Source organism: Dendrobates tinctorius, unplaced genomic scaffold, assembly GCF_039654945.1.
Source record: "Dendrobates tinctorius isolate UK_male_01 unplaced genomic scaffold, ASM3965494v1 ptg000301l, whole genome shotgun sequence".
Lineage (NCBI taxonomy): Eukaryota > Metazoa > Chordata > Amphibia > Anura > Dendrobatidae > Dendrobates > Dendrobates tinctorius.
In genome coordinates, this window is record NW_027361968.1 from 2,201,413 (window position 1) to 2,227,182 (window position 25,770).

Below are 25,770 nucleotides of genomic sequence, written 5' to 3' on the forward strand. Positions count from 1 at the left end.
AACATCCCTCAGAAACCCTTCACATATCTCACCAACAATAGAGGTTAGACTTACTGGCCTATAATTTCCAGGTTCACTTTTAGAGCCTTTTTGAATATTGGTACCACATTTGCTTTGCGCCAGTCCTGTGGAACAGACCCCGTGGCTATAGAGTCCCTAAATATAAGAAATAATGGCTTGTCTATTACATTACTTAGTTCTCTTAGTACTCGTGGGTGTATGCCATCCGGACCCGGAGATTTATCTATTGTAATCTTACTTAGCCGGTTTCGCACCTCTTCTTGGGTTAGATTGGTGACCCTTAATATCGGGTTTTCTTTGTCTCTCAGTATTCCATTTTCCTCCGTGAATACCGTGGAGAAGAAGGTGTGTAATTAGTGTTGAGCATTCCGATACTGCAAATATCGGGTATCGGCCGATATTCGCTGTATCGGAGTTCCGATACCGAGTTCCGATATTTTTACAATATTGAATACCGGAATCGGAAGTTCCCATAATGCAATGAGCCAATTGTGTTAGCCATGTTATCTAATGGCATGGCTGTGATTGGATGCTGAAATGATGTCATCATGATGCGCGGTCTGTGCGGGCCTGCCGGGGGTCTGTTCGGGCCTGCCGGGGGTCTGTGCGGGCCTGCCGGGGGTCTGTGCGGGCCTGCAGGCATCGTCCGAAGGGACTACAAGTCCCATCGGGCTATGCCTGCTACAATGACAGTGATTGACACATTAGCCAATGATGGGACAGTGGTAGTCCCATCATCCGGCTAATGTGTTGAATGTAAAAAAAAAAAAAAAAAAAACCACAACATACATAATACATACATACTATATTCATACAACATACATACTACATACAGTTGTGGCCAAAAGTATTGACACCCCTGCAATTCTGTCAGATAATACTCTCTTTCTTCCTGAAAATGATTGCAAACACAAATTCTTTGTTATTATTATCTTCATTTAATTTGTCTTAAATGGAAAAAACACAAAAAGAATTGTCCTAAAGCCAAATTGGATATAATTCCACACCAAACATAAAAAAGAGGGTGGACAAAAGTATTGGCACTGTTGGAAAAATCATGTGATGCTTCTCTAATTTGTGTAATTAACAGCACCTGTAACTTACCTGTGGCACCTAACAGGTGTTGGCAATAACTAAATCACACTTGCAGCCAGTTGACATGGACTAAAGTTGACTCAACCTCTGTCCTGTGTCCTTGTGTGTACCACATTGAGCATGGAGAAAAGAAAGAAGACCAAAGAACTGTCTGAGGACTTGAGAAACCAAATTGTGAGGAAGCATGAGCAATCTCAAGGCTAAAAGTCCATCTCCAAAAGACCTGAATGTTCCTGTGTCTACCGTGCGCAGTGTCATCAAGAAGTGTAAAGCCCATGGCACTGTGGCTAACCTCCCTAGATGTGGACGGAAAAGAAAAATTGACAAGAGATTTCAACGCAAGATTGTGCGGATGTTGGATAAAGAACCTCGACTAACATCCAAACAAGTTCAAGCTGCCCTGCAGTCCGAGGGTACAACAGTGTCAACCCGTACTATCCGTCGGCGTCTGAATGAAAAGGGGCTGTATGGTAGGAGACCCAGGAAGACCCCACTTCTTACCCCGAGACATAAAAAAGCCAGGCTGGAGTTTGCCAAAACTTACCTGAAAAAGCCTAAAACGTTTTGGAAGAATGTTCTCTGGTCAGATGAGACATATGTAGAGCTTTTAGGGCAAAAACATCAACAAAGAGTTTACAGGAGAAAAAAGAGGCATTCAAAGAAAAGAACACGGTCCCTACAGTCAAACATGGCGGAGGTTCCCTGATGTTTTGGGGTTGCTTTGCTGCCTCTGGCACTGGACTGCTTGACCGTGTGCATGGCATTATGAAGTCTGAAGACTACCAACAAATTCTGCAGCATAATGTAGGGCCCAGTGTGAGAAAGCTTGGTCTCCCTCAGAGGTCATGGGTCTTCCAGCAGGACAATAACCCAAAACACACTTCAAAAAGCACTAGAAAATGGTTGGAGAGAAAGCACTGGAGACTTCTAAGGTGGCCAGCAATGAGTCCAGACCTGAATCCCATAGAACACCTGTGGAGAGATCCAAAAATGGCAGTTTGGAGAAGGCACCCTTCAAATATCAGGGACCTGGAGCAGTTTGCCAAAGAAGAATGGTCTAAAATTCCAGCAGAGCATTGTAAGAAACTCATTGATGGTTACCGGAAGCGGTTGGTCGCAGTTATTTTGGCTAAAGGTTGTGCAACCAAGTATTAGGCTGAGGGTGCCAATACTTTTGTCTGGCCCATTTTTGGAGTTTTGTGTGAAATGATCAAAGTTTTGCTTCATTCTCTTTTGTGTTTAAGACAAATTAAATGAAGATAATAATACCAAAGAATTTGTGTTTGCAATCATTTTCAGGAAGAAACTGAGTATTATCTGACAGAATTGCAGGGGTGTCAATACTTTTGGCCACAACTGTATGCATGTAGTATTTTTTTTTTTTTTTTTTTTTTTTTTTTTACACATTCAACAGATGATGGGACTACTACTGTCCCATCATTGGCTAATGTGTCAATCACTGTCATTGTAGCAGGCATAGCCCGATGGGACTTTTAGTCCCATCGGACGATGCCTGCACGCACAACCCCCGGCAGGCCCACACAGACCCCCGGCAGGCCCGCACTGTCTCCGCCCACGCACCACCCACACTCTTCCCCCTTCTCGAACTGGATGTGCAAGGAAAGAAAGGGTTTATTTTCATTCCGATATTTGTGCCCCATTGACTTGCATGGGTTTCCGGTATCGGAATTGGCGATACCTGATATTTTTGGGGTATCGATCGGTCCGATCCAATATTTCACGATATCGGATGGTATTGCTCAATACTATGTGTAATATATTCGCTTTTTCCTCGTCATCTACAACCATTCTTTCAGGCCCGGATTGGCAATATAACCAACCGGGCATTTTCCCGCTGGGCCGCTGTCACGTGGGCCGCGGGCGGCAGCGCCCAATCATCTGGCCGCTTGCCAGCTGCTGCGGCCACTGTTTCTCCTGCCGCCGGCCCTCTGCGGGCACGGCGGTGATAGTTTCCAAGTTCCTCCCGCACTGCAGGGAGATAAGCCGCCACGCCCCCTCCCCCATCCTCGCCCTAGCATTAGACCTCCTCCCCCCCAGCCACTCACAGCGTCGCACTCGCTTGCCTGCTGGCTCTGTTCGCAGGACCTGTGATGAGGTCACAGGAGGGGAGGAGTCAGGGGGGTCACATGATCAGGAGCCTTTGTCCAGACCCCCGAACATGTCACCCCTGACTCCGCCCCTCCTGTGACCTCATCACAGGTCCTGTGCGCTCAGCCTTGCCTCTACCGTCTGCAAGACTCTGCTTTGCTGTTGTCATGGTGCTGTTTGAGGTAAGTATGTGTGGGGTCAGGATTTACAGTGTGGATGTAGCAGAGCTGTGTGTGTATGAGGTGTACGGAGCGGAGCCGTGGGTGTACGAGGTGTACGGAGCGGAGCCGCGTGTGTATGAGGTGTACGGAGCGGAGCCGCGTGTGTATGAGGTGTACGGAGCGGAGCCGCGCGTGTGCGAGGTGTACGGAGCGGAGCCGCGCGTGTGCGAGGTGTACGGAGAGGAGCCGCGCGTGTGCGAGGTGTACGGAGCGGAGCCGCGCGTGTGCGAGGTGTACGGAGCGGAGCCGCGCGTGTGCGAGGTGTACGGAGCGGAGCCGCGCGTGTGCGAGGTGTACGGAGCGGAGCCTAGTGTGTGCGAGGTGTACGGAGCGGAGCCGCGTGTGTGCGAGGTGTACGGAGAGGAGCCGCGGGTGTGCGAGGTGTACGGAGCGGAGCCGCGGGTGTGCGAGGTGTACGGAGCGGAGCCGCGCGTGTGCGAGGTGTACGGAGCGGAGCCGCGCGTGTGCGAGGTGTACGGAGAGGAGCCGCGCGTGTGCGAGGTGTACGGAGAGGAGCCGCGCGTGTGCGAGGTGTACGGAGAGGAGCCGCGCGTGTACGAGGTGGACAGAGTGGAGCCGTGTGTGTATGGAGTGGAGCCATATGTGTACGGGATGTACGGAGCGGAGCCAAGTGTGTTCAAAGCATACAAAGCGTGCTTTTCCCACGGACACAGGAGTACACGGCGGAGCCCCGAGGAGCATTTTAAAACACACACATGACGTTCCACCTGAAGTGATGTGCTGGAAGCTGACCGAAAATGAGATAATTTCTTGAGGAGATTGTGACGGAACTAGGAATGCTTCAGATCCATCACCGTGTCCTCCTCCGACAGCGCAGACAGCAGGATCGCCTTGGAATCGGGGATGCCGGCCATGTGAGCGGATCATGATAGGTCCTGCACCGTGAGGCTCAGGTGGGCACTACAATGGGAGCCGGGCTGCTATAGTATCTTTGTAGAATCTTTCTTTATTTCTTTCTCTCTTTTTCTTTCTCTCTCTGTTCTTTCTTTCTCTCTGTTCTTTCTTTCCCTCTTTCTTTTTCTTTCCTCTCTTTCTCTCTGTTCTTTCTTTCTTTTCTTTACTTCTTTCTTTCTCTCTCTGTTCTTTCTCTGTCTCTCTCTGTTCTTTCTTTCTTTCCCCTCTTTCTTTCTCTCTCTGTTCTTTCTCTGTCTCTCTCTGTTCTTTCTTTGTCTCTCTCTGTTCTTTCTTTCTCCTTTCTTTCTCGCTCTCTCCGTTTTCTTTTTTCTCTCTCTCTGTTTTCTCTCTTCCTTAGTGCCAGTCAGTGTGCCCATAATGCCAGCCACTGTGCCCTCAGTACCAGTCAGTGTGATCAGCAGTGCTAAATGGGTGTGATTAGGTGTGCACATGGGTGTGACTAGTTGTGAAATGGGTGTGGCTGGGCGTGGCCAAAATTTGCAGCAGCGCGCCGCAATCTTTGTCCGTCTTTCCCTTCTTCAAAAGTTGGGAGGTATGATAGGGGCGGCTATGACCAGGGGGTCTGGTTGCCCAATAGAGAGCAGTTCTGCCAGAAATTCTGTAATCATGCATACAAAAGGGGACAGAGATTTGGGAGGAGTACTGTACCTAAAAGCAATAAATAGGACTGAGCTGAAATACTGGGCACAGCTGTGACTACATGTTATATAAGTCGTGTTAATCTCCTCTCACTTCTTGTAAACTACAACTGTACAAAGATATTATATAGTCACCATGTGACTAGTGGGCCTGTGTAACTTCAAATGCCAGGGCTGAATTTTAGTCCCAGTCCGGCCCTGCATTCTTTCCTCACAGTTTTATAAGGCTGTGTGCACACGCTGCGGATTCATCCGCGCAGATTTTGTAAAATCCGCAGGTGAAACCGCAGGTCAAAAGAAAACCGCAGATAATCCGCGCGGAAATTTCCGCACCGTCTGCATTGCGGTTTTTGATTCCCATAGGGAATCATGGTACTGTACACTGCAGCAAAAACTGCTGCGGGTCCGCAGCAAAATCCGCAGCGTGTGCACACAGCCTAAGGCTCCTTCACTGTCACGTATGATTCTGTTACTACTGATATAGGTGAAGAACAGCTTGGGATTAGTGTTACTCTCCTTTGTGCTTCTCTGTCTCCTTTTTGGCAGCTTTAATTAGTTTTTTAGATAAATAATTTTTCTCCCTGTAGTTTTTTTAGGTCTTCAGCGGGGCCGTCCTGCTTTAGTAGTGTAAATAATTTCTTTTTACTGGTAATTGCCCCTCTTACTCCTTTGTTTGGCCACATTGGGTTTTTCCTATTTCTTGTCCTTTTATTCCCACAAGTTATAACCGCTTACAGCGCCTATTAAGGATGTTCTTACACATTTCCCATTTATTATCTGTATTCTTATGGGTCGCCCTCCCAGGCTCACCCAGGGCAGCGGGGTACTCGGGGCCGGGCCGGTGTCGGGGATGTGCGTGTCACAGCAGCGGTGACCCGGTCCGTGGCCCTGGGCGCCCAATATCAATGGCGGCGATGGTTGTAATATAGTTTATATGAATAGTTCGTGACGCCACCCGTGGTGTTTGGCAAGTAAGATGGTAAGCCAACGTTGCATGCAGATCCACTGGGACTGATGGTGTGGTGCAGCAAAGATGGTGTAGCTCCCCACAGGTGGAGCTGTAGTCCCAGGGCAGTGTAGGTGCTATGGATGAGTAGGGGCACAGAATAGGGTGGATGTTGATACCCAGACAGCGTCGGACTGGCCCACCGGGGAACCGGAGGATTCTCCGGTGGGCCCTGGCATCTGGTGGGCCCTGGCACCTGCTGGCATACAGGGCCAGCAGTTGCCTAGGGCCCCCGCTGCTCCAGGGGCCCCCAGCCAGTGGTGTGTCGCACACCATGCAGCTGCTATGGGGGCCCCTGCCAGCGGAGCAGCACCGGGTGTCAGGAGGCAGGAGCCCCTGTCCCCCTGCTAAAGAGAAATGAATATTCACTGCGAAGCATATCATTTCAGGTCTCCACCCCCAGAGGCCCCGCCCCCCACACCCCCAGAGGCCCCGCCCCCAGCCCAGTGAGCCGCTCTGCAGACTACAGCTGTAAGGCGCTGCCCTCAGTCCTCTCTGCTCCTGGCTCACAGCCAGTGGGCGATGACGTCACTACATCACACACCCGCTGTGTGTCTGGCAGAGGGGGCAGCTCCTGACACTGAGGCCGGGATCAGCGTGGGAGCGAGGAGGAGAGGTGAGTATTGTGTTTTGTTTTGTTTTTATATCTCTCTCGCTCTCTCTATCTGTCTCTCTCTATCTATCTATCTCTATTTCTCTATATATCTCTCTATCTCTCTTATATCTATCTTTCTATCTCATTATCTATATCTATCTATCTCTATCTATTATCTATATCTATCTATTATCTATCTCTATCACTCTATCTTTATGTCTATCTTTCTATCTCTACATCTATCTCTATATCTATCTATCTCTATATCTATCTATATATATATATCTCATCTCTATATCTATCTATCTCTATATCTATTATCTCTATATTTATTATCTATCTAGCTACCATCTATATCTATCTATCTTTATCTATATATATCTCTATCTAATATATATATCTATCTCTATACCTATCTATCTATTTATCTATCTGTTATCTATCTCTATATCTATATCTCTCGCTATCTATCGCTCTATCTCTATATCTATCTCTATATCTATCTTTATATCTATATCTATATATCTATCTCTATCTATCTCTATATCTATCTCTATATCTATCTATATATCTCTATATCTATCTCTATATCTATCTCTCTGTATATCTGTCGCTCTCTCTCTATATCTATCTTTCTATCTCTATATCTATATATCTATCTATCTTTATCTATTTATCTCTATATCTTTTCTCTGTATCTATCTCTCTATATCTATATATCTATATATATATTATCTCTATATCTATTTCTCTCTATATCTCTCTATATCTATCTATTTATCTCTATCTCTATATCTCTCTGTATATCTATCTATCTTTCTATCTCTATATCTATCTATCTCTATCTATCTATCTATCTCTATCTATTATCTATATCTATCTCTATCTATCGCTCTATCTCTACATCTATCTCTATATCTATCTTTCTATCTATCTATATCTATCTATTATGTTTCTATATTTCTATTATATCTATCTATCTATCTATTTATCTCTATTATCTATATCTATCTCTATCTATCGCTCTATCTCTATATCTATCTTTCTATCTCTACATCTATCTCTATATCTATCTTTCTATCTATATCTATCTATTATGTCTATCTATCTAGCTATCTCTATTATCTATATATACCTATCTCTATATCTTTCTATCTTACTCTATCTCTATATCTATCTGTTATCTCTATATTTATTATCTATCTTTATCTATCTCTATCTATTATCTAGATCTATATCTATCTCTCTATCTATTTATCTATCTCTATATCTATCTCTATCTATCTTTATATCTATATCTATCTATCTCTATATCTATTATCTCTATATCTATCTACCTATCTGTCTCTATATCTATCTCTATATATATATCTGTTTCTCTCTATATCTATCTCTATATCTCTCTCTCTATAGCTATCTATATATTATCTCTATATCTATCTATCTCTATATCTATCTATCACTATATCTGTTATCTCTATATCCATATCTATCTATCTCTATATCTATCTTTCTATCTAACACTATATCTCTATATCTATCTCTATATCTATCAATCTATATCTCTCTCTCTCTCTCTTTATCTATCTATCTATTGATCTATCCATCTATCTCTATATCTATCTATTATATATATCTATTATCTCTATTATCTATATCTATCTATCTATTTCTATCTTTCTAACTCTATATCTATCTATCTCTATACATATCTCTATATCTAGCTATTATCTCTATATCTATCTTTCTATATCTATCTGTCTCTATATCTATCTATCTCTATCTATTATCTCTATATCTATCTCTCTATATATCTCTATATCTATTTTTATTTATAGCCATCTATCTTTATATATTTATCTCTATATCTATCTATATATGTCTATATTATTATTATTATTATTATTATATCTGTATATCTCTATCTATTATCTATCTCTATCTATATATCTATCTATCTCTATATCTTTCTATCTATAGCTATCTATCTATCTATCCATTATCTATTTTCTATCTATCCATTATCTATCTACCTATCGATCTATCTATCTATATTTCTTTCTATATCTATCTTTATATCTATCTCTATCTCTATGAATCTTTCTATCTATATCTATCCATTATCTACTTTCTATCCATTATCTACTATCTATCTCTATATCTATCTATTTCTACATCTATCTTTCTATCTATATCTATCTAACTCTATATCTATATATCTATATAGCATTATACCCTATGAGGGGGGCAGTATTATTCCCTATGAGGGGGGCAGTATTATACCCTATGAGGAGGCAGCATTATACCCTATGAGGGGGTGCATTATTCCCTATGAGGGGGCAGTATTATACCCTATGAGGAGGCAGCATTATACCCTATGAGGGGGCAGTATTATACCCTATGAGGGGGGCAGTATTATACCCTATGAGGGGGCAGCATTATTCCCTATGAGGGGGGCAGTATTATACCCTATGAGGAGGCAGCATTATACCCTATGAGGGGGTGCATTATTCCCTATGAGGGGGGCAGTATTATACCCTATGAGGAGGCAGCATTATACCCTATGAGGGGGCAGTATTATACCCTATGAGGGGGGCAGTATTATACCCTATGAGGGGGCAGCATTATTCCCTATGAGGGGGGCAGTATTATACCCTATGAGGGGGGCAGTATTATACCCTATGAGGGGGGCAGTATTATACCCTATGAGGGGGGCAGCATTATACCCTATGAGGAGGCAGCATTATACCCTATGAGGGGGTGCATTATTCCCTATGAGGGGGGCAGTATTATACCCTATGAGGGGGGCAGTATTATACCCTATGAGGGGGCAGCATTATTCCCTATGAGGGGGGCAGTATTATACCCTATGAGGGGGGCAGCATTATTCCCTATGAGGGGGGCAGTATTATACCCTATGAGGGGGGCAGCATTATACCCTATGAGGAGGCAGCATTATACCCTATGAGGGGGTGCATTATTCCCTATGAGGGGGGCAGTATTATACCCTATGAGGAGGCAGCATTATACCCTATGAGGGGGTGCATTATTCCCTATGAGGGGGGCAGCATTATACCCTATGAGGAGGCAGCATTATACCCTATGAGGGGGTGCATTATTCCCTATGAGGGGGGCAGTATTATTCCCTATGAGGGGGGCAGTATTATACCCTATGAGGGGGCAGCATTATTCCCTATGAGGGGGGCAGTATTATACCCTATGAGGGGGGCAGCATTATTCCCTATGAGGGGGGCAGTATTATACCCTATGAGGGGGGCAGCATTATACCCTATGAGGAGGCAGCATTATACCCTATGAGGGGGTGCATTATTCCCTATGAGGGGGGCAGTATTATACCCTATGAGGGGGCAGTATTATATTCTATGAGATGGCTGCATTATATTCTATGAGATGGCTGCATTATACTATGTGAGGGGGCTGCTTTATATTCTATGAGGGGGCTACCCCAACTCCTGCTACATAATTAAGACATGTACAACCTTATATTATACCCGGATATTAGCGTGTTTTACCGCATAATTGGTGGTCTGGCATTTAACTCTATGCAGCTACATAGTGGGCCCCAAGAATGATTTTCTCTGGTGGGCCCAAGGTGTTCCAGTCCGACGCTGTACCCAGATGTAGCGGTGCTGAAGATGCTAGCGGCGAATGAATGGAGGACACCGGGGTTTGGAGTTTCAAAGCTTTACTCACAGTTCATGGTACCCACTGGTGCCTGCCTCTGCGCTGTGTCCTACGGGGTAGAGACTCAATCAACCTCCCGGGCAAGTCAGGGTTCTCTTCTCCAACACTTCGCCAACATGTGCCTTTCCTGAATGACTCCTCTATTGCGCCTTTTAGTGTGAAGACCTCCAGTACTGTGGTTCTCTGAAGTTCCTCCTGTCAGATGTTCCTAACAACTCTACTTGTATGACAGACAGCTGTAGCCTGGTCAGGGACCTCCTGGATCCCGGCTCTCTATCCGTGTTGCTGTTGTGTCCCAAGTCTTAGATGGGAGTAGTGCATTTACAGCCAACTACTCAACCGGTGTCTGCTGCAGAGCCACAAGTGTCCATACAACCTCGGGGACCGGGCCCCGGCCTTGCGCTGAGAACCTATAGGCAGGGTTCCTCTTCCAACCCACAACTCCTCTCTGTTCTCCAACTCCTTCGTTCCGCGCTGTTCCTCATCTCTCTTATGGAAGCTTAGGTTGCAGTTCTACGTCTTTCTTCTCTTCTCTTTCCCGTGCCAGCTGGCTCAGATCACTGAGGCAGCTGCAGCACTCTTTCTAAACTCAACTCAAACTGAACTGAACTCAACTGACCTCACTCCTCTGGTACTCACCCCAGACTGACCTGTAATTCTGTCTTTCCCCTTCTTTTTATACTAACTCCACCCACCTCCCAGCACATCTCGTGTTACAAAGCAAGGTTCCACGAAAGGTGCTCTGCTACACCCTCAGCCTAAAGCTGCAATGTGGTCCTGCTGAACTATCCTGTGTGTGTGATGCAGGTGTTGGAGTGCGGAAAGGAGTTCCCAACTTACCTAGGCGGTGGGGCACCACACTTTAGGAGAAGGTGCAGTACCTCTGTGGCGACTGAAGCCTCAGGGGCGCCACACTTATTTATGAGGACATTGTCCCAGTCAACCAGATTAAGGGCATCTCTAAGCTGGTCACACTTTGACCAACTGCTACCTGCTTTCATGCTGAGCCACACTCAGGTGTCACAAATATCAGTTTTGTAGACTACCATGGTCAGAAAAATCTAAGGATAGTAACATGGGTAGTTGAGTCCAAGGGAGTGGAGGCCTGACGGTGTCGGAGGCCTACTGCTACAGATTTAGCCTGATGTATCACATTTGTAAAAACAAATTTTTTTTGGATGCAACAGCTGTGACACACAACAATTTCACTGCCACATTATTGCAACGTGGGATACGGCGTGCTGTATCATGTTTAGCAACAGAAAAAATTATATATTTTTTTTTAATGTGCATGAGCTATACACACACTGTGGAATTTCACCGATACTAAATAACAAGGTGAGACATGGCATGGTGAATCACGGTAGCAGCTGCCCCCCCCCAAAAAAAAAAAAAAAATGTTTTCAGGCACAAATCACAGAACAATGTCACCACAGCACTAAATGACAAGGTGGGATACAGCACGCTGCTTCACATTTAACAACTCGTGTATGCAGCACAACAGAAGCAGAGCACAACACAGTTGTAGGACATGCGCCCTGCCGGCTTTGTCTGTGGACCTCAGTAATGGGCAAGAAAAAAAAGTGCTGGAAAGTAAATTCATCAGCCGCACTGGACACGATCTAGCTGCAAAAGTGCAGAAAATACTTTTGTGGCAGCGCAAATATTTTGCCGTACTTTACTGAAGGTTTCCGATTTTATAAAATTTTGCTTGTGTTTCCGATCACAAATCCGAATGTGCCGAATTTATGTGCGGCGATCATTTTCCAAGCAAATTTGCTCATCTCTAATCATGATGGGGGAGTGGGAGGGATTCTTCTCCCTGTGAGATCAGTGGATGTTTGCACCGCACGCCCCACAACCTGCAGCCCGAGGGGATTTAACAATTTGTTCTGCTATTTTTGGACGTGTTGGGAAATGTTTTCACTTCAGGTATTCGTCACGGAGAATTGAGAAAGGAGAATAAGACTCCAAGGGTTAACAGAGGAGAGTCAGCGTCTGATGGTTTCTGGAGTTAATGTCTGTGGGCGGAGAACGCGAGAAGAATACGGGACAATGAAACATGTACAATATCTACACCGAGGACGAGACCCCTCAGAGGGGCGACCACACTCCTACCCTGCCGTGATAGAACTATGAGGAATCAGGCGCTGCGAGCGCCACGGTTGTTACACTTTCCCGATTGTCCGGATTTCCCACCTGATACAATGTATCAGAGCCCAGACTCACGATGTATTTTACGCTGCAAGTTTTTGAAAAATGCAAATTCCCTTTTTTGCGTAATAGGTGCAGAAAACCTGCAACATCAAAAGCCTCATCATTCTCCTCTGATCGTGATGATCGCCAGCAGAGCAGCGGAGAATGATGAGAGCCGTTGCTTACTCTACCGTTTCTCAGGCGCCGGTGCGTGTTACACCGATGTCATCCATGTGCACATGTGCGGGACTTTTTTTGTTTTTTAAGAAACTTTTTGTTACTTTGATTAAACTTCATTGATGTCTGGTGCGGATTAAATGTGGTTTTTATCTGTGGATTTTCCTATCTCAAATCAATATAGAAAATTTGTAAATGAAAAAAAAAAAGCAAAAACAAAATTTATTGCGAGAGAAATTGACTTGTTGCAAAGTTCAAAACTGCCCCAGTAAGTCAGTACACCCATCACAAAGAAAGAAAGCAGTGGAGGAATTACAGACATATCCGTCACTTTGCTGGAACTCAGACGCTGCGTTTTTTTCTCATTGAAAATTGTAGCAAAAAAACCTCCCCAAATAATCGCGGGAACATAAGTCCCGGATTCTCTGCACTCAGAAAAAAACAAGAGCGCCGTCTTGACGCTTCACATGTAATCAGAGCACGGAATCGTTACACAACACGAAGTGTCGGCATTCTATATTCTGGGTCCTGAGAAGTCTTACACCGGATCATCACCGAATACATCATTAGCACAATGTAAGAACAATCCGGCGCCATTTTCCAGGGATGATATTGACGGTACGGCCCCGGGACACCCAGAGAGGACCTAGAAATTTCGCTCAGGTATTTTTGTCCTGTAAATAATATCTGATCCCGGTTGATCGGATGCGATCAGAAATTCACTGTTTTCCGATCAGATCCGCCATCCTCACACCGCTAGAGAACTAAATCACGTCAGTGATCAGATTTTGTAAGCTGCAGTCGTCGCTTAGCTGAGTGCAGGAGACACTTACCGGAGAGCAGCAGGAGGCCGGTGAGATAGCGGATGTCACTCATGGCCACGCGGATTTGTTACGATGCAATTTGTTGGTGTTTTCCCAGATAAAACTCCTGAATGAGAACGGATCCCCCAGGGACTGATGTCTCTTCACTCCGGCGTCCTCTTCAAATCACCAGGAGCATCACCCAGTCCCTCACAGCTCAGAATGCGGCCCGACCTGTTCCTGCAGAAAACTCTTCTCTTCAACCGCGATAAGAGCATGTGACCGGACATCAGAGGTGGCGACCATTGTCATAGTAGTGACGTCATCTCTCAGCAGATACTAACCTTGTGGGCTTTTACCAATCACCTGCCCGTAACAGCTGACCCCGGACTCCACTCACGACCGCTCACCTGCTCCCCCGCCTCTGGTCACACCCAAAGATGCGCCCTGCAAGTTTCATATGGAGACATTGTATTGGGGACGCTTGCTAATTTTTCCGGGGTGTTTTTTTTTTATACCCCCTTTTTTGCTAAACTTTGTCACTTTCCAGAATAATATCAAGAAAGACAGAAAAATGCAAATTAAAGCTGTGCTAAAACTTTGTGATATTTCAAGCAGTTTTGTTTTTGCCAGAAACTGTCGTAAAATCTTCTGACCGGAGCTCAGAGTTGGTAAATGGCGCAGTGACGTCTTCACGATGCCCCGAACACGAGCGCCCGTCCCCCGTTATATTATATGTGACGTCTGAGGAGAGATATTCCCTCCAGTGTAAAGGTGTCGCTGTACGACTTGTTCACACACCGCTTTTGTGATGCATTTTTATTCTATGTGAAAAACCCACGTTGTGGCCAGAAAGCTGCAGCGGAGAGCAGACGCTTTTTTTGGTGCTCTGACAATGAGATCTCAATGGGGAAAAACTGCAGTAAAAATGCTGAAAGAACTGAAATGCTGCGAGTTTTTTTTTCACCGGACAGGTTAAAAATGCAAGATGAAGAAAACTCCTGTGTGAATAAGATTTTAGAAATCTCATTCCTTTTACCCTTATAATATGCTGCGTGTGAACGCGCCCTGACTGCGCTCCATGATCCAAGATCCTGGAGGCTAGAACTTTACTACAATCCCACCCTCAGCCTTCACCATCTTGTGTGCAGTAAATACGGCTCAGAATAGAAATCAACCACAAATAACAGAAAATCCCATTTTCACCGATAGTCACCAGCGCTCCTGGACACTTCTTTTGTTTCTCTCCTCTGATCTCTTCTCACTTATTTGCCTTCATTCATCCCTCCTCCCTTTGTGTCTTCTCTCTTTTCTTTTCCTCCCCGTGCTCTCCTCTCTTCTTCTTTCCCTTTGTGCCTTCTCTCATCTCTTCTCTTCTCTCATCTCTTCTCCTCTCCCCTGCTCTTCTGTCCTCTCTCCTCTTCCGTTCCTTCCTCTTCTCTCCCTTTCCCACACCTCCTCATCTCTACTATCGTTTTCTCTCATCCCCCTCTTCTCTTACCCTTCCTTCTCTCCTCTCCATTGATCTCATGCCTTTTTTCAACTTCTCCTCTTCTCCTCTTCCTCTTCCCACCTTTCTTTTCAATTGATCTACCCTCCAATCTCCTTTCCACTTCACAACTCTCTTCTCGCCCCTTCTTTCCTCACCTCCTCACTCCATTTTTCTCTTCCCCTTGCCTTTCCTTCTCTCATTCCTCCTTTACTATCCTCACCTCTCTTCCCTTCCCTTCTCCTTTTCCTTTGTCACCTCTACCCTCACCTCCTTTCCATTATTCTCTTCTTCTCTTTCTCTCCCCTGGGCAGACATTCCACATATCTGGCACATTATAGAGAGCACCCATGTGTTATTAGGGTACTTGGGTTTTGGTTTCATCACATGAATTATACAACCCCTGGCAAAAATTATGTAATCACCAGCCTTGGAGGATGTTCATCCAGTTAATTTTTACACACAAGGTCCTTTATCACAAATCCCCGTAAATCATGCGCTGCACTTATTACTTTTCATAATAATACTTACGACCTATTTTTTTGCAAAAGTATCTCATTATCAAGAGCAAAAAAATAATTTGAAGTGACACAAAGAAGAATTTTTTTTTAAGTTAAATTCATTAATTATTCACAAAATGAAATATTTTTCTAAAAATCTTATTTTTACCGGAAAAAGTACTGAAAACAGAAGTTTTTATGAGTTCTCAAATGATCATGAGATTAACACAATGACTAAATTTGTACAATCACACAGTGGAATTGCCAGATATAGATTACAAAGTGCAAACATGTTACGATTATTATTAGAAAAATTCTCATAACAAGATAAAGTGCCAAGTGCTATCTATATCTCATCTGCTCTCCCGCTCTCATGTTTTAATGAATTTTTTTAGAAACTTTTTGTTACTTTGATTAAACTTTATTGATGTCTGCTGTGGATTAACTGTGTTATATACAGTGGGGCAAAAAAGTATTTAGTCAGTCAGCAATAGTGCAAGTTCCACCACTTAAAAAGATGAGAGGCGTCTGTAATTTACATCATAGGTAGACCTCAACTATGGGAGACAAACTGAGAAAAAAAATCCAGAAAATCACATTGTCTGTTTTTTTTTCATTTTATTTGCATATTATGGTGGAAAATAAGTATTTGGTCAGAAACAAAATTTCATCTCAATACTTTGTGATATATCCTTTGTTGGCAATGACAGAGGTCAAACGTTTTCTGTAAGTCTTCACAAGGTTGCCACACACTGTTGTTGGTCTGTTGGCCCATTCCTCCATGCAGATCTCCTCTAGAGCAGTGATGTTTTTGGCTTTTCGCTTGGCAACACGGACTTTCAACTCCCTCCAAAGGTTTTCTATAGGGTTGAGATCTGGAGACTGGCTAGGCCACTCCAGGACCTTGAAGTGCTTCTTACGAAGCCACTCCTTCGTTGCCCTGGCGGTGTGCTTTGGATCATTGTCATGTTGAAAGACCCAGCCACGTTTCATCTTCAATGCCCTTGCTGATGGAAGGAGGTTTTCACTCAAAATCTCACGATACATGGCCCCATTCATTCTTTCATGTACCCGGATCAGTCGTCTTGGCCCCTTTGCAGAGAAACAGCCCCAAAAGCATGATGTTTCCACCACCATGCTTTACAGTAGGTATGGTGTTTGATGGATGCAACTCAGTATTCTTTTTCCTCCAAACACGACAAGTTGTGTTTCTACCAAACAGTTCCAGTTTGGTTTCATCAGACCATAGGACATTCTCCCAAAACTCCTCTGGATCATCCAAATGCTCTCTAGCAAACTTCAGATGGGCCCGGACATGTACAGGCTTAAGCAGTGGGACACGTCTGGCACTGCAGGATCTGAGTCCATGGTGGCGTAGTGTGTTACTTATGGTAGGCCTTGTTACATTGGTCCCAGCTCTCTGCAGTTCATTCACTAGGTCCCCCCGCGTGGTTCTGGGATTTTTGCTCACCGTTCTTGTGATCATTCTGACCCCACGGGGTGGGATTTTGCGTGGAGCACCAGATCGAGGGAGATTATCAGTGGTCTTGTATGTCTTCCATTTTCTAATTATTGCTCCCACAGTTGATTTCTTCACTCCAAGCTGGTTGGCTATTGCAGATTCAGTCTTCCCAGCCTGGTGCAGGGCTACAATTTTGTTTCTGGTGTCCTTTGACAGCTCTTTGGTCTTCACCATAGTGGAGTTTGGAGTCAGACTGTTTGAGGGTGTGCACAGGTGTCTTTTTATACTGATAACAAGTTTAAACAGGTGCCATTACTACAGGTAATGAGTGGAGGAAAGAGGAGACTCTTAAAGAAGAAGTTACAGGTCTGTGAGAGCCAGAAATCTTGATTGCTTGTTTCTGACCAAATACTTATTTTCCACCATAATATGCAAATAAAATGAAAAAAAAACAGACAATGTGATTTTCTGGATTTTTTTTTCTCAGTTTGTCTCCCATAGTTGAGGTCTACCTATGATGTAAATTACAGACGCCTCTCATCTTTTTAAGTGGTGGAACTTGCACTATTGCTGACTGACTAAATACTTTTTTGCCCCACTGTATATATATAGGTGTGTGAATTTTCCCATCTCATTCAAATCAATATACAAAATTTGCAAATTAAAAAACAAATCAACAAAAAAACAAATTTATTGCAAATTGACTTGTTGCAAAGTTCAAAACTGCCCCAGTAAGTCAGTACACCCATCACAAAGAAAGAAAGCAGTGGAGGAATTACAGACATATCCGTCACTTTGCTGGAACTCAGACGCTGCGTTTTTTACTCATTGAAAATTGTAGCAAAAAAAACCTCCCCAAATAATCGTGGGAACATAAGTCGCGGATTCTCTGCACTCACAAAAAAACAAGAGCGCCGTCTTGACGCTTCACATGTAATCAGAGCACGGAATCGTTACACAACACGAAGTGTCGGCATTCTATATTCTGGGTCCTGAGAAGTCTTACACCGGATCATCACCGAATACGTCATTAGCACAATGTAATAACAATCCGGCGCCATTTTCCAGGGATGATATTGACGGTACGGCCCCGGGACGCCCAGAGAGGACCTAGAAATTGCGCTCAGGTATTTCTGTCCTGTAAATAATATCTGATCCCGGTTGATCGGATGTGATCAGAGATTCACTGTTTTGCGATCAGTTCCGCCATCCTCACACCGCTAGAGAACGAAATCACGTCAGCGATCGGATTTTGTAAGGCGCAGTCGTCGCTTAGTTGAGCGCAGGAGACACTTACCAGAGAGCAGCAGGAGGCCGGCGAGATAGCGGATGTCACTCATGGCCAGGCGGATTCGTTACGATGCAATTTGTCAGTATTTTCCCAGATAAAGCTCCTTAATGAGAACGGATCCCCCAGGGACTGATGTCTCCTCACTCCAGCGTCCTCTTCACATCCACAGCAGCATCAACCAGTCCCTCAGAGCTCAGAATGCAGCTCGACCTGTTTCTGCAGAAAACTCTTCTCTTCTGACAACCGACCATTGTCATAGTTATAACGTCATCTCTCAGCAGATACTAATCTGCATCCTCATCCTTGGGCTACCAGTATGTTTGCCTTTAACAACCTTACTATGTTGTTTGTATTTGGTCCTCTCCTTTATTTCAATTGACATCTCTTGTGTTGGAGCCATGATTCAAGTCAGTCCACTTGGTGCAACAGCTCTCCAAGGTGTGCTCACTCCTTTTTAGATGCAGACTAATGAGCAGATCTAATTTGATGCAGGTGTTAGTTTTGGGAATGAAAATTTACAGGGTGATTCCATAATTATTTCCCTCAGAATTGAGTGATTCCATAATTTTTCCCCTATTCTTGGTTTAAAAAGTAACCATTACTGACTACCTCATTTTATGTTCTTGATTAGAGTTGAGCGATACCAGCCGATACTTGAAAATATCGGATCGGAATGGATCGGCCGATCTTAAAAAAAAATATCGGTATCGCCGATTCCGATACCGGGAACCAATGCAAGTCAATGGGGCCAAAATATCGGAATTAAAAAAAACCCTTTCTTTCCTTGTAGGTTAATTCTACATGAAGAAAAACAACTAAGAATAATGTAGAATGTATTGTGGGAGGTGGAGGAGACATTAAAGCCATAGAGTTTTAGCCCAATCAAAAGGAATAGCATGAATTAAACTTTTTTTTTAAAGACGTTAGGAGTTACAAAGATATTGACTATGTTAGCCTCATTTATATTTTGCCAGACATGTATGTCTTCTTCTTCTTTCTTCTTCTTTCTTATTCTTCTTCCCTTTTTTACCTTCTTCTTCTTCTTCTTCTTATTCCTTTTTTTACATTCTTCTTCTTCTTCTTCCTTTTTTTACATTCTTCTACTTCCTTTTTTACATTCTTCTTCTTCTTCCTTTTTTTACATTCTTCTTCTTATTCCTTTTTTTACATTCTTCTTCTTCTTCCTTTTTTAAATTCTTCTACTTCCTTTTTTTACATTCTTCTTCTTCTTCTTCCTTTTCTTACATTCTTCATATTCTTCTTATTCAACAATTATTATTCTACATATTCAACTTCTTCATCTTCTTCCTATTCTTCTTCATCATATTCTTGTTTGTGTCAGGCATTCCTGTAGTTGTTATCTAGAAAAGTTAGAAGTTTACACCTTCCGTTCTGCCTGTCACAAAAGATTTACAACAGGATTTGTCCGCGTTCAGTTTGGCCTGCAGCAGCAGTCCTTTTCCAGGGGATCCACGAGGAGGAACGGACTCACCCCCATACACTGCTTAGTCTTCTTCTGCTTATAAATAAGATAATATCATTTGCTCAGAGTATTAGTCTTATGCTTAATGTTCTTCTGCTTTGTTTTTTTTATGCTTCTTTGTCTTCTCTCTCTTGTTGTTCTGCATCTTGGTGGTTGTCTTCCTGTTCTTTGTCCTCTTGAACCAGCTGACGGTACTGGCACCCGGAGGGGCAGCAGAAGGAACAAGAGCCAATGGCGCTACCGAGGACCAGCTGACAGTGCTGGAACCCGGTTACTAAGCAGGAGGTACCTGTGCTACAAAGCACTACCAAGGACCAGCAGACGTTGCCGGAACTCGGATACCGAGATGGAGGCACCTAGGCCAAAGGCTCTGACGAGAACCAGCTGACGGTGCTTGAACCCGGAGGGGTAGCATAAGCTGCAAGAGCAAATGTAAATAGCGAGGACCAGCTGACAGTGCTGGCACCCGGAGGGGCAGCAGAAGGAATAAGAGCCAATGGCACAACCGAGGACCAGCTGACGGTGCTGGAACCCGGTTACTAAGCAGGAGGTACCTGTGCTACAAAGCACTACCAAGGACCAGCAGACGTTGCCGGAACTCGGATACCGAGATGGAGGCACCTAGGCCAAAGGCTCTGACGAGAACCAGCTGACGGTGCTGGAACCCGGAGGGGTAGCATAAGCTGCAAGAGCAAATGGAAATAGCGAGGACCAGCTGACAGTGCTGGCACCCGGAGGGGCAGCAGAAGGAATAAGAGCCAATGGCACAACCGAGGACCAGCTGACGGTGCTGGAACCCGGTTACTAAGCAGGAGGTACCTGTGCTACAAAGCACTACCAAGGACCAGCAGACGTTGCCGGAACTCGGATACCGAGATGGAGGCACCTAGGCCAAAGGCTCTGACGAGAACCAGCTGACGGTGCTGGAACCCGGAGGGGTATCAGAAGTTACCCCTGAAAAGCAAAGTTGGCATGCCGCAAGCTGGCCGCAGTTACCGAATCACACAGTCCTACAGGGGGTGCTTGTCCTACTGGCACTATGGAACAAGCCTTTCTTACCAGAACCCGCAGTCCACATAGGAAGCACCTAAACTGCTGGCACCCTAGCCTCGGCTAACCCAACCGCAACACGACATGGCAACTTGGGGTGGCAAACTGACATTGACACTTCCCGGAAACAGCAGGCAGGGCTGGAACCAAGCTGGGCAGGAGGGAGTACCCGTGCCAAAGTCAGTTATGAGCAGCAACTGGCGATGTTGGAGCCCAGGACAAGCACTTAGCAGGCTGAGGCCTGATGTGCTGTCAATTGGGAGGCAGCAGGACAGATTGCCATCAAAACAGCAGGGGAACAGCTGACGTTACTGAACCCCACAAACACAGGAGCTAGTGTTTTACTCTGTGAAGACGGCACTTCCGAGCAACAACTGGCTGTGTTGAAGCCCAGGGACAAGCACGGAGCAGGCTGAGGCTGCATTGAAGAAATTTTAAGATCGGTTGTAGACTACTAATTTTAACCAAGCTCCACTTAGGCCTGTGGCTTCACTGATTTTCGTATTTCCCCTGTCCTCCAACCCCGCCAGTTACAGCTCTGAAGTGGCGTCTGCACAATCCACACTTGTTCCTGTGTTACAGGTGTTCAGTCCGGTCAGTTAATCCCCTGATGTGTGTCCGGCAATGTCGCCTGCTCTGTCCACATTCCCATAATGGGAATGTGGACAGAGCAGGCGACATTGCCGGACACACATCAGGGGATTAACTGACCGGACTGAACACCTGTAACACAGGAACAAGTGTGGATTGTGCAGACGCCACTTCGGAGCTGTAACTGGCAGGGTTGGAGGACAGGGGAAATACGAGAGACAGTGGAGCCACAGGCCTAATTGGAGCACGGTTAAAAATCAGTAGTGGTACGACTGTGTAGGCAGCAGGAGACTTTGCCATCTACACAGCAGGGGATCAGCTGACGTTACTGAACCCCACTGAGACACGGGAGCAAGTGTCTCTTTCGTGTGGACGGCACTTCCGAACTACAACTGGCTGTGTTGAAGCCCAGGAAATTGGAGGGTGTAGGCAGAGGCCTACTGTATTTTGAATGAGGTGACAGCAGGAGAGACTGCCATCCACACAGCAGGGGATCAGCTGACGTTGCTGAACCCCACTGAGACACGGGAGCAAGTATCTCTTTCCGTGTGGACGGCACTTCCGAACTACAACTGGCTGTGTTGAAGCCCAGGAAATAGGAGGGTGTAGGCAGAGGCCTACTGTATTTTGAATGAGGTGACAGCAGGAGAGACTGCCATCCACACAGCAGGGGATCAGCTGACGTTGCTGAACCCCACTGAGACACGGGAGCAAGTATCTCTTTCCGTGTGGACGGCACTTCCGAACTACAACTGGCTGTGTTGAAGCCCAGGAAATAGGAGGGTGTAGGCAGAGGCCTACTGTATTTTGAATGAGGTGACAGCAGGAGAGACTGCCATCCACACAGCAGGGGATCAGCTGACGTAACTGAACCCCACTGAGACACGGGAGCAAGTATCTCTTTCCGTGTGGACGGCACTTCCGAACTACAACTGGCTGTGTTGAAGCCCAGGAAATAGGAGGGTGTAGGCAGAGGCCTACTGTATTTTGAATGAGGTGACAGCAGGAGAGACTGCCATCTCCACACAGCAGGGGATCAGCTGACGTTACTGAACCCCACTGAGACACGGGAGCAAGTATCTCTTTCCGTGTGGACGGCACTTCCGAACTACAACTGGCTGTGTTGAAGCCCAGGAAATTGGAGGGTGTAGGCAGAGGCCTACTGTATTTTGAATGAGGTGACAGCAGGAGAGACTGCCATCCACACAGCAGGGGATCAGCTGACATTACTGAACCCCACTGAGACACGGGAGCAAGTATCTCTTTCCGTGTGGACGGCACTTCCGAACTACAACTGGCTGTGTTGAAGCCCAGGAAATTGGAGGGTGTAGGCAGAGGCCTACTGTATTTTGAATGAGGTGACAGCAGGAGAGACTGCCATCCACACAGCAGGGGATCAGCTGACGTAACTGAACCCCACTGAGACACGGGAGCAAGTATCTCTTTCCGTGTGGACGGCACTTCCGAACTACAACTGGCTGTGTTGAAGCCCAGGAAATTGGAGGGTGTAGGCAGAGGCCTACTGTATTTTGAATGAGGTGACAGCAGGAGAGACTGCCATCCACACAGCAGGGGATCAGCTGACGTAACTGAACCCCACTGAGACACGGGAGCAAGTATCTCTTTCCGTGTGGACGGCACTTCCGAACTACAACTGGTTGTGTTGAAGCCCAGGAAATAGGAGGGTGTATGCAGAGGCCTACTGTATTTTGAATGAGGTGACAGCAGGAGAGACTGCCATCCACACAGCAGGGGATCAGCTGACGTTACTGAACCCCACTGAGACACGGGAGCAAGTATCTCTTTCCGTGTGGACGGCACTTCCGAACTACAACTGGCTGTGTTGAAGCCCAGGAAATTGGAGGGTGTAGGCAGAGGCCTACTGTATTTTGAATGAGGTGACAGCAGGAGAGACTGCCATCCACACAGCAGGGGATCAGCTGACGTTACTGAACCCCACTGAGACACGGGAGCAAGTATCTCTTTCCGTGTGGACGGCACTTCCGAACTACAACTGGCTGTGTTGAAGCCCAGGAAATTGGAGGGTGTAGGCAGAGGCCTACTGTATTTTGAATGAGGTGACAGCAGGAGAGACTGCCATCTCCACACAGCAGGGGATCAGCTGACGTTACTGAACCCCACTGAGACACGGGAGCAAGTATCTCTTTCCGTGTGGACGGCACTTCCGAACTACAACTGGCTGTGTTGAAGCCCAGGAAATTGGAGGGTGTAGGCAGAGGCCTACTGTATTTTGAATGAGGTGACAGCAGGAGAGACTGCCATCCACACAGCAGGGGATCAGCTGACGTTACTGAACCCCACTGAGACACGGGAGCAAGTATCTCTTTCCGTGTGGACGGCACTTCCGAGCTACAACTGGCTGTGTTGAAGCCCAGGAAATTGGAGGGTGTAGGCAGAGGCCTACTGTATTTTGAATGAGGTGACAGCAGGAGAGACTGCCATCCACACAGCAGGGGATCAGCTGACGTAACTGAACCCCACTGAGACACGGGAGCAAGTATCTCTTTCCGTGTGGACGGCACTTCCGAACTACAACTGGCTGTGTTGAAGCCCAGGAAATAGGAGGGTGTAGGCAGAGGCCTACTGTATTTTGAATGAGGTGACAGCAGGAGAGACTGCCATCCACACAGCAGGGGATCAGCTGACGTTACTGAACCCCACTGAGACACGGGAGCAAGTATCTCTTTCCGTGTGGACGGCACTTCCGAACTACAACTGGCTGTGTTGAAGCCCAGGAAATAGGAGGGTGTCGGCAGAGGCCTACTGTATTTTGAATGAGGTGACAGCAGGAGAGACTGCCATCCACACAGCAGGGGATCAGCTGACGTTACTGAACCCCACTGAGACACGGGAGCAAGTATCTCTTTCCATGTGGACGGCACTTCCGAGCTACAACTGGCTGAGTTGAAGCCCAGGAAATAGGAGGGTGTAGGCAGAGGCCTACTGTCTTTGGAATGCGGAGACAGCAGGAGAGACTGCCATCTCCACAGCAGGGGAACAGCTGGCATTGCTGAACCCCACTAACACTTGAACGAATATGTTTGGCTCTGTGGAGACGACACTTCTGAACACCAACTGACGCTGTTGGAGCCCAGGATTAGGCGAGGAGCAGGCTGGGGCCTACTGGATTTTGGCAGGTGAAGGCAGCAGGAGACTTGCCATCTCCACAGCAGGGGAACAGCTGGCAGTGCTGAAACCCACTAACACTCGAACGAATGTGTCTGGCTCTGTGGAGACGACACTTCTGAACACCAACTGACGCTGTTGGAGCCCAGGATTAGGCGTGGAGCAGGCTGGGGCCTACTGGATTTTGGCAGGTGAAGGCAGCAGGAGACTTGCCATCTCCACAGCAGGGGAACAGCTGGCAGTGCTGAACCCCACTAACACTTGAACGAATGTGTTTGGCTCTGTGGAGACGACACTTCTGAACACCAACTGACGCTGTTGGAGCCCAGGATTAGGCGAGGAGCAGGCTGGGGCCTACTGGATTTTGGCAGGTGAAGGCAGCAGGAGACTTGCCATCTCCACAGCAGGGGAACAGCTGGCAGTGCTGAACCCCACTAACACTTGAACGAATGTGTTTGGCTCTGTGGAGACGACACTTCTGAACACCAACTGACGCTGTTGGAGCCCAGGATTAGGCGTGGAGCAGGCTGGGGCCTACTGGATTTTGGCAGGTGAAGGCAGCAGGAGACTTGCCATCTCCACAGCAGGGGAACAGCTGGCAGTGCTGAAACCCACTAACACTCGAACGAATGTGTCTGGCTCTGTGGAGACGACACTTCTGAACACCAACTGACGCTGTTGGAGCCCAGGATTAGGCGTGGAGCAGGCTGGGGCCTACTGGATTTTGGCAGGTGAAGGCAGCAGGAGACTTGCCATCTCCACAGCAGGGGAACAGCTGGCAGTGCTGAAACCCACTAACACTCGAACGAATGTGTCTGGCTCTGTGGAGACGACACTTCTGAACACCAACTGACGCTGTTGGAGCCCAGGATTAGGCGAGGAGCAGGCTGTGGCCTACTGGATTTTGGCAGGTGAAGGCAGCAGACTTGCCATCTCCACAGCAGGGGAACAGCTGGCAGTGCTGAACCCCACTAACACTTGAACGAATGTGTTTGGCTCTGTGGAGACGACACTTCTGAACACCAACTGACGCTGTTGGAGCCCAGGATTAGGCGAGGAGCAGGCTGGGGCCTACTGGATTTTGGCAGGTGAAGGCAGCAGGAGACTTGCCATCTCCACAGCAGGGGAACAGCTGGCAGTGCTGAACCCCACTAACACTTGAACGAATGTGTTTGGCTCTGTGGAGACGACACTTCTGAACACCAACTGACGCTGTTGGAGCCCAGGATTAGGCGTGGAGCAGGCTGGGGCCTAC

The 25,770-nt window shown here is 46.3% G+C and overlaps 1 protein-coding gene across 1 annotated transcript in view; it reads right to left on the bottom strand.

Annotated features, from left to right (window-relative positions):
- Positions 1-13,861, bottom strand: part of LOC141073426 (transmembrane protease serine 9-like) — a 37,247-nt gene extending 23,386 nt beyond the window's left edge. Inside the window, exon 1 of the mRNA XM_073560619.1 lies at positions 13,533-13,861. Coding sequence (XP_073416720.1) covers positions 13,533-13,575 — 43 coding nt within the window. The 5' untranslated portion in view covers positions 13,576-13,861. The remainder of the gene's footprint in view (positions 1-13,532) is intronic.
- Between the last annotated feature and the right edge of the window lie 11,909 nt (positions 13,862-25,770).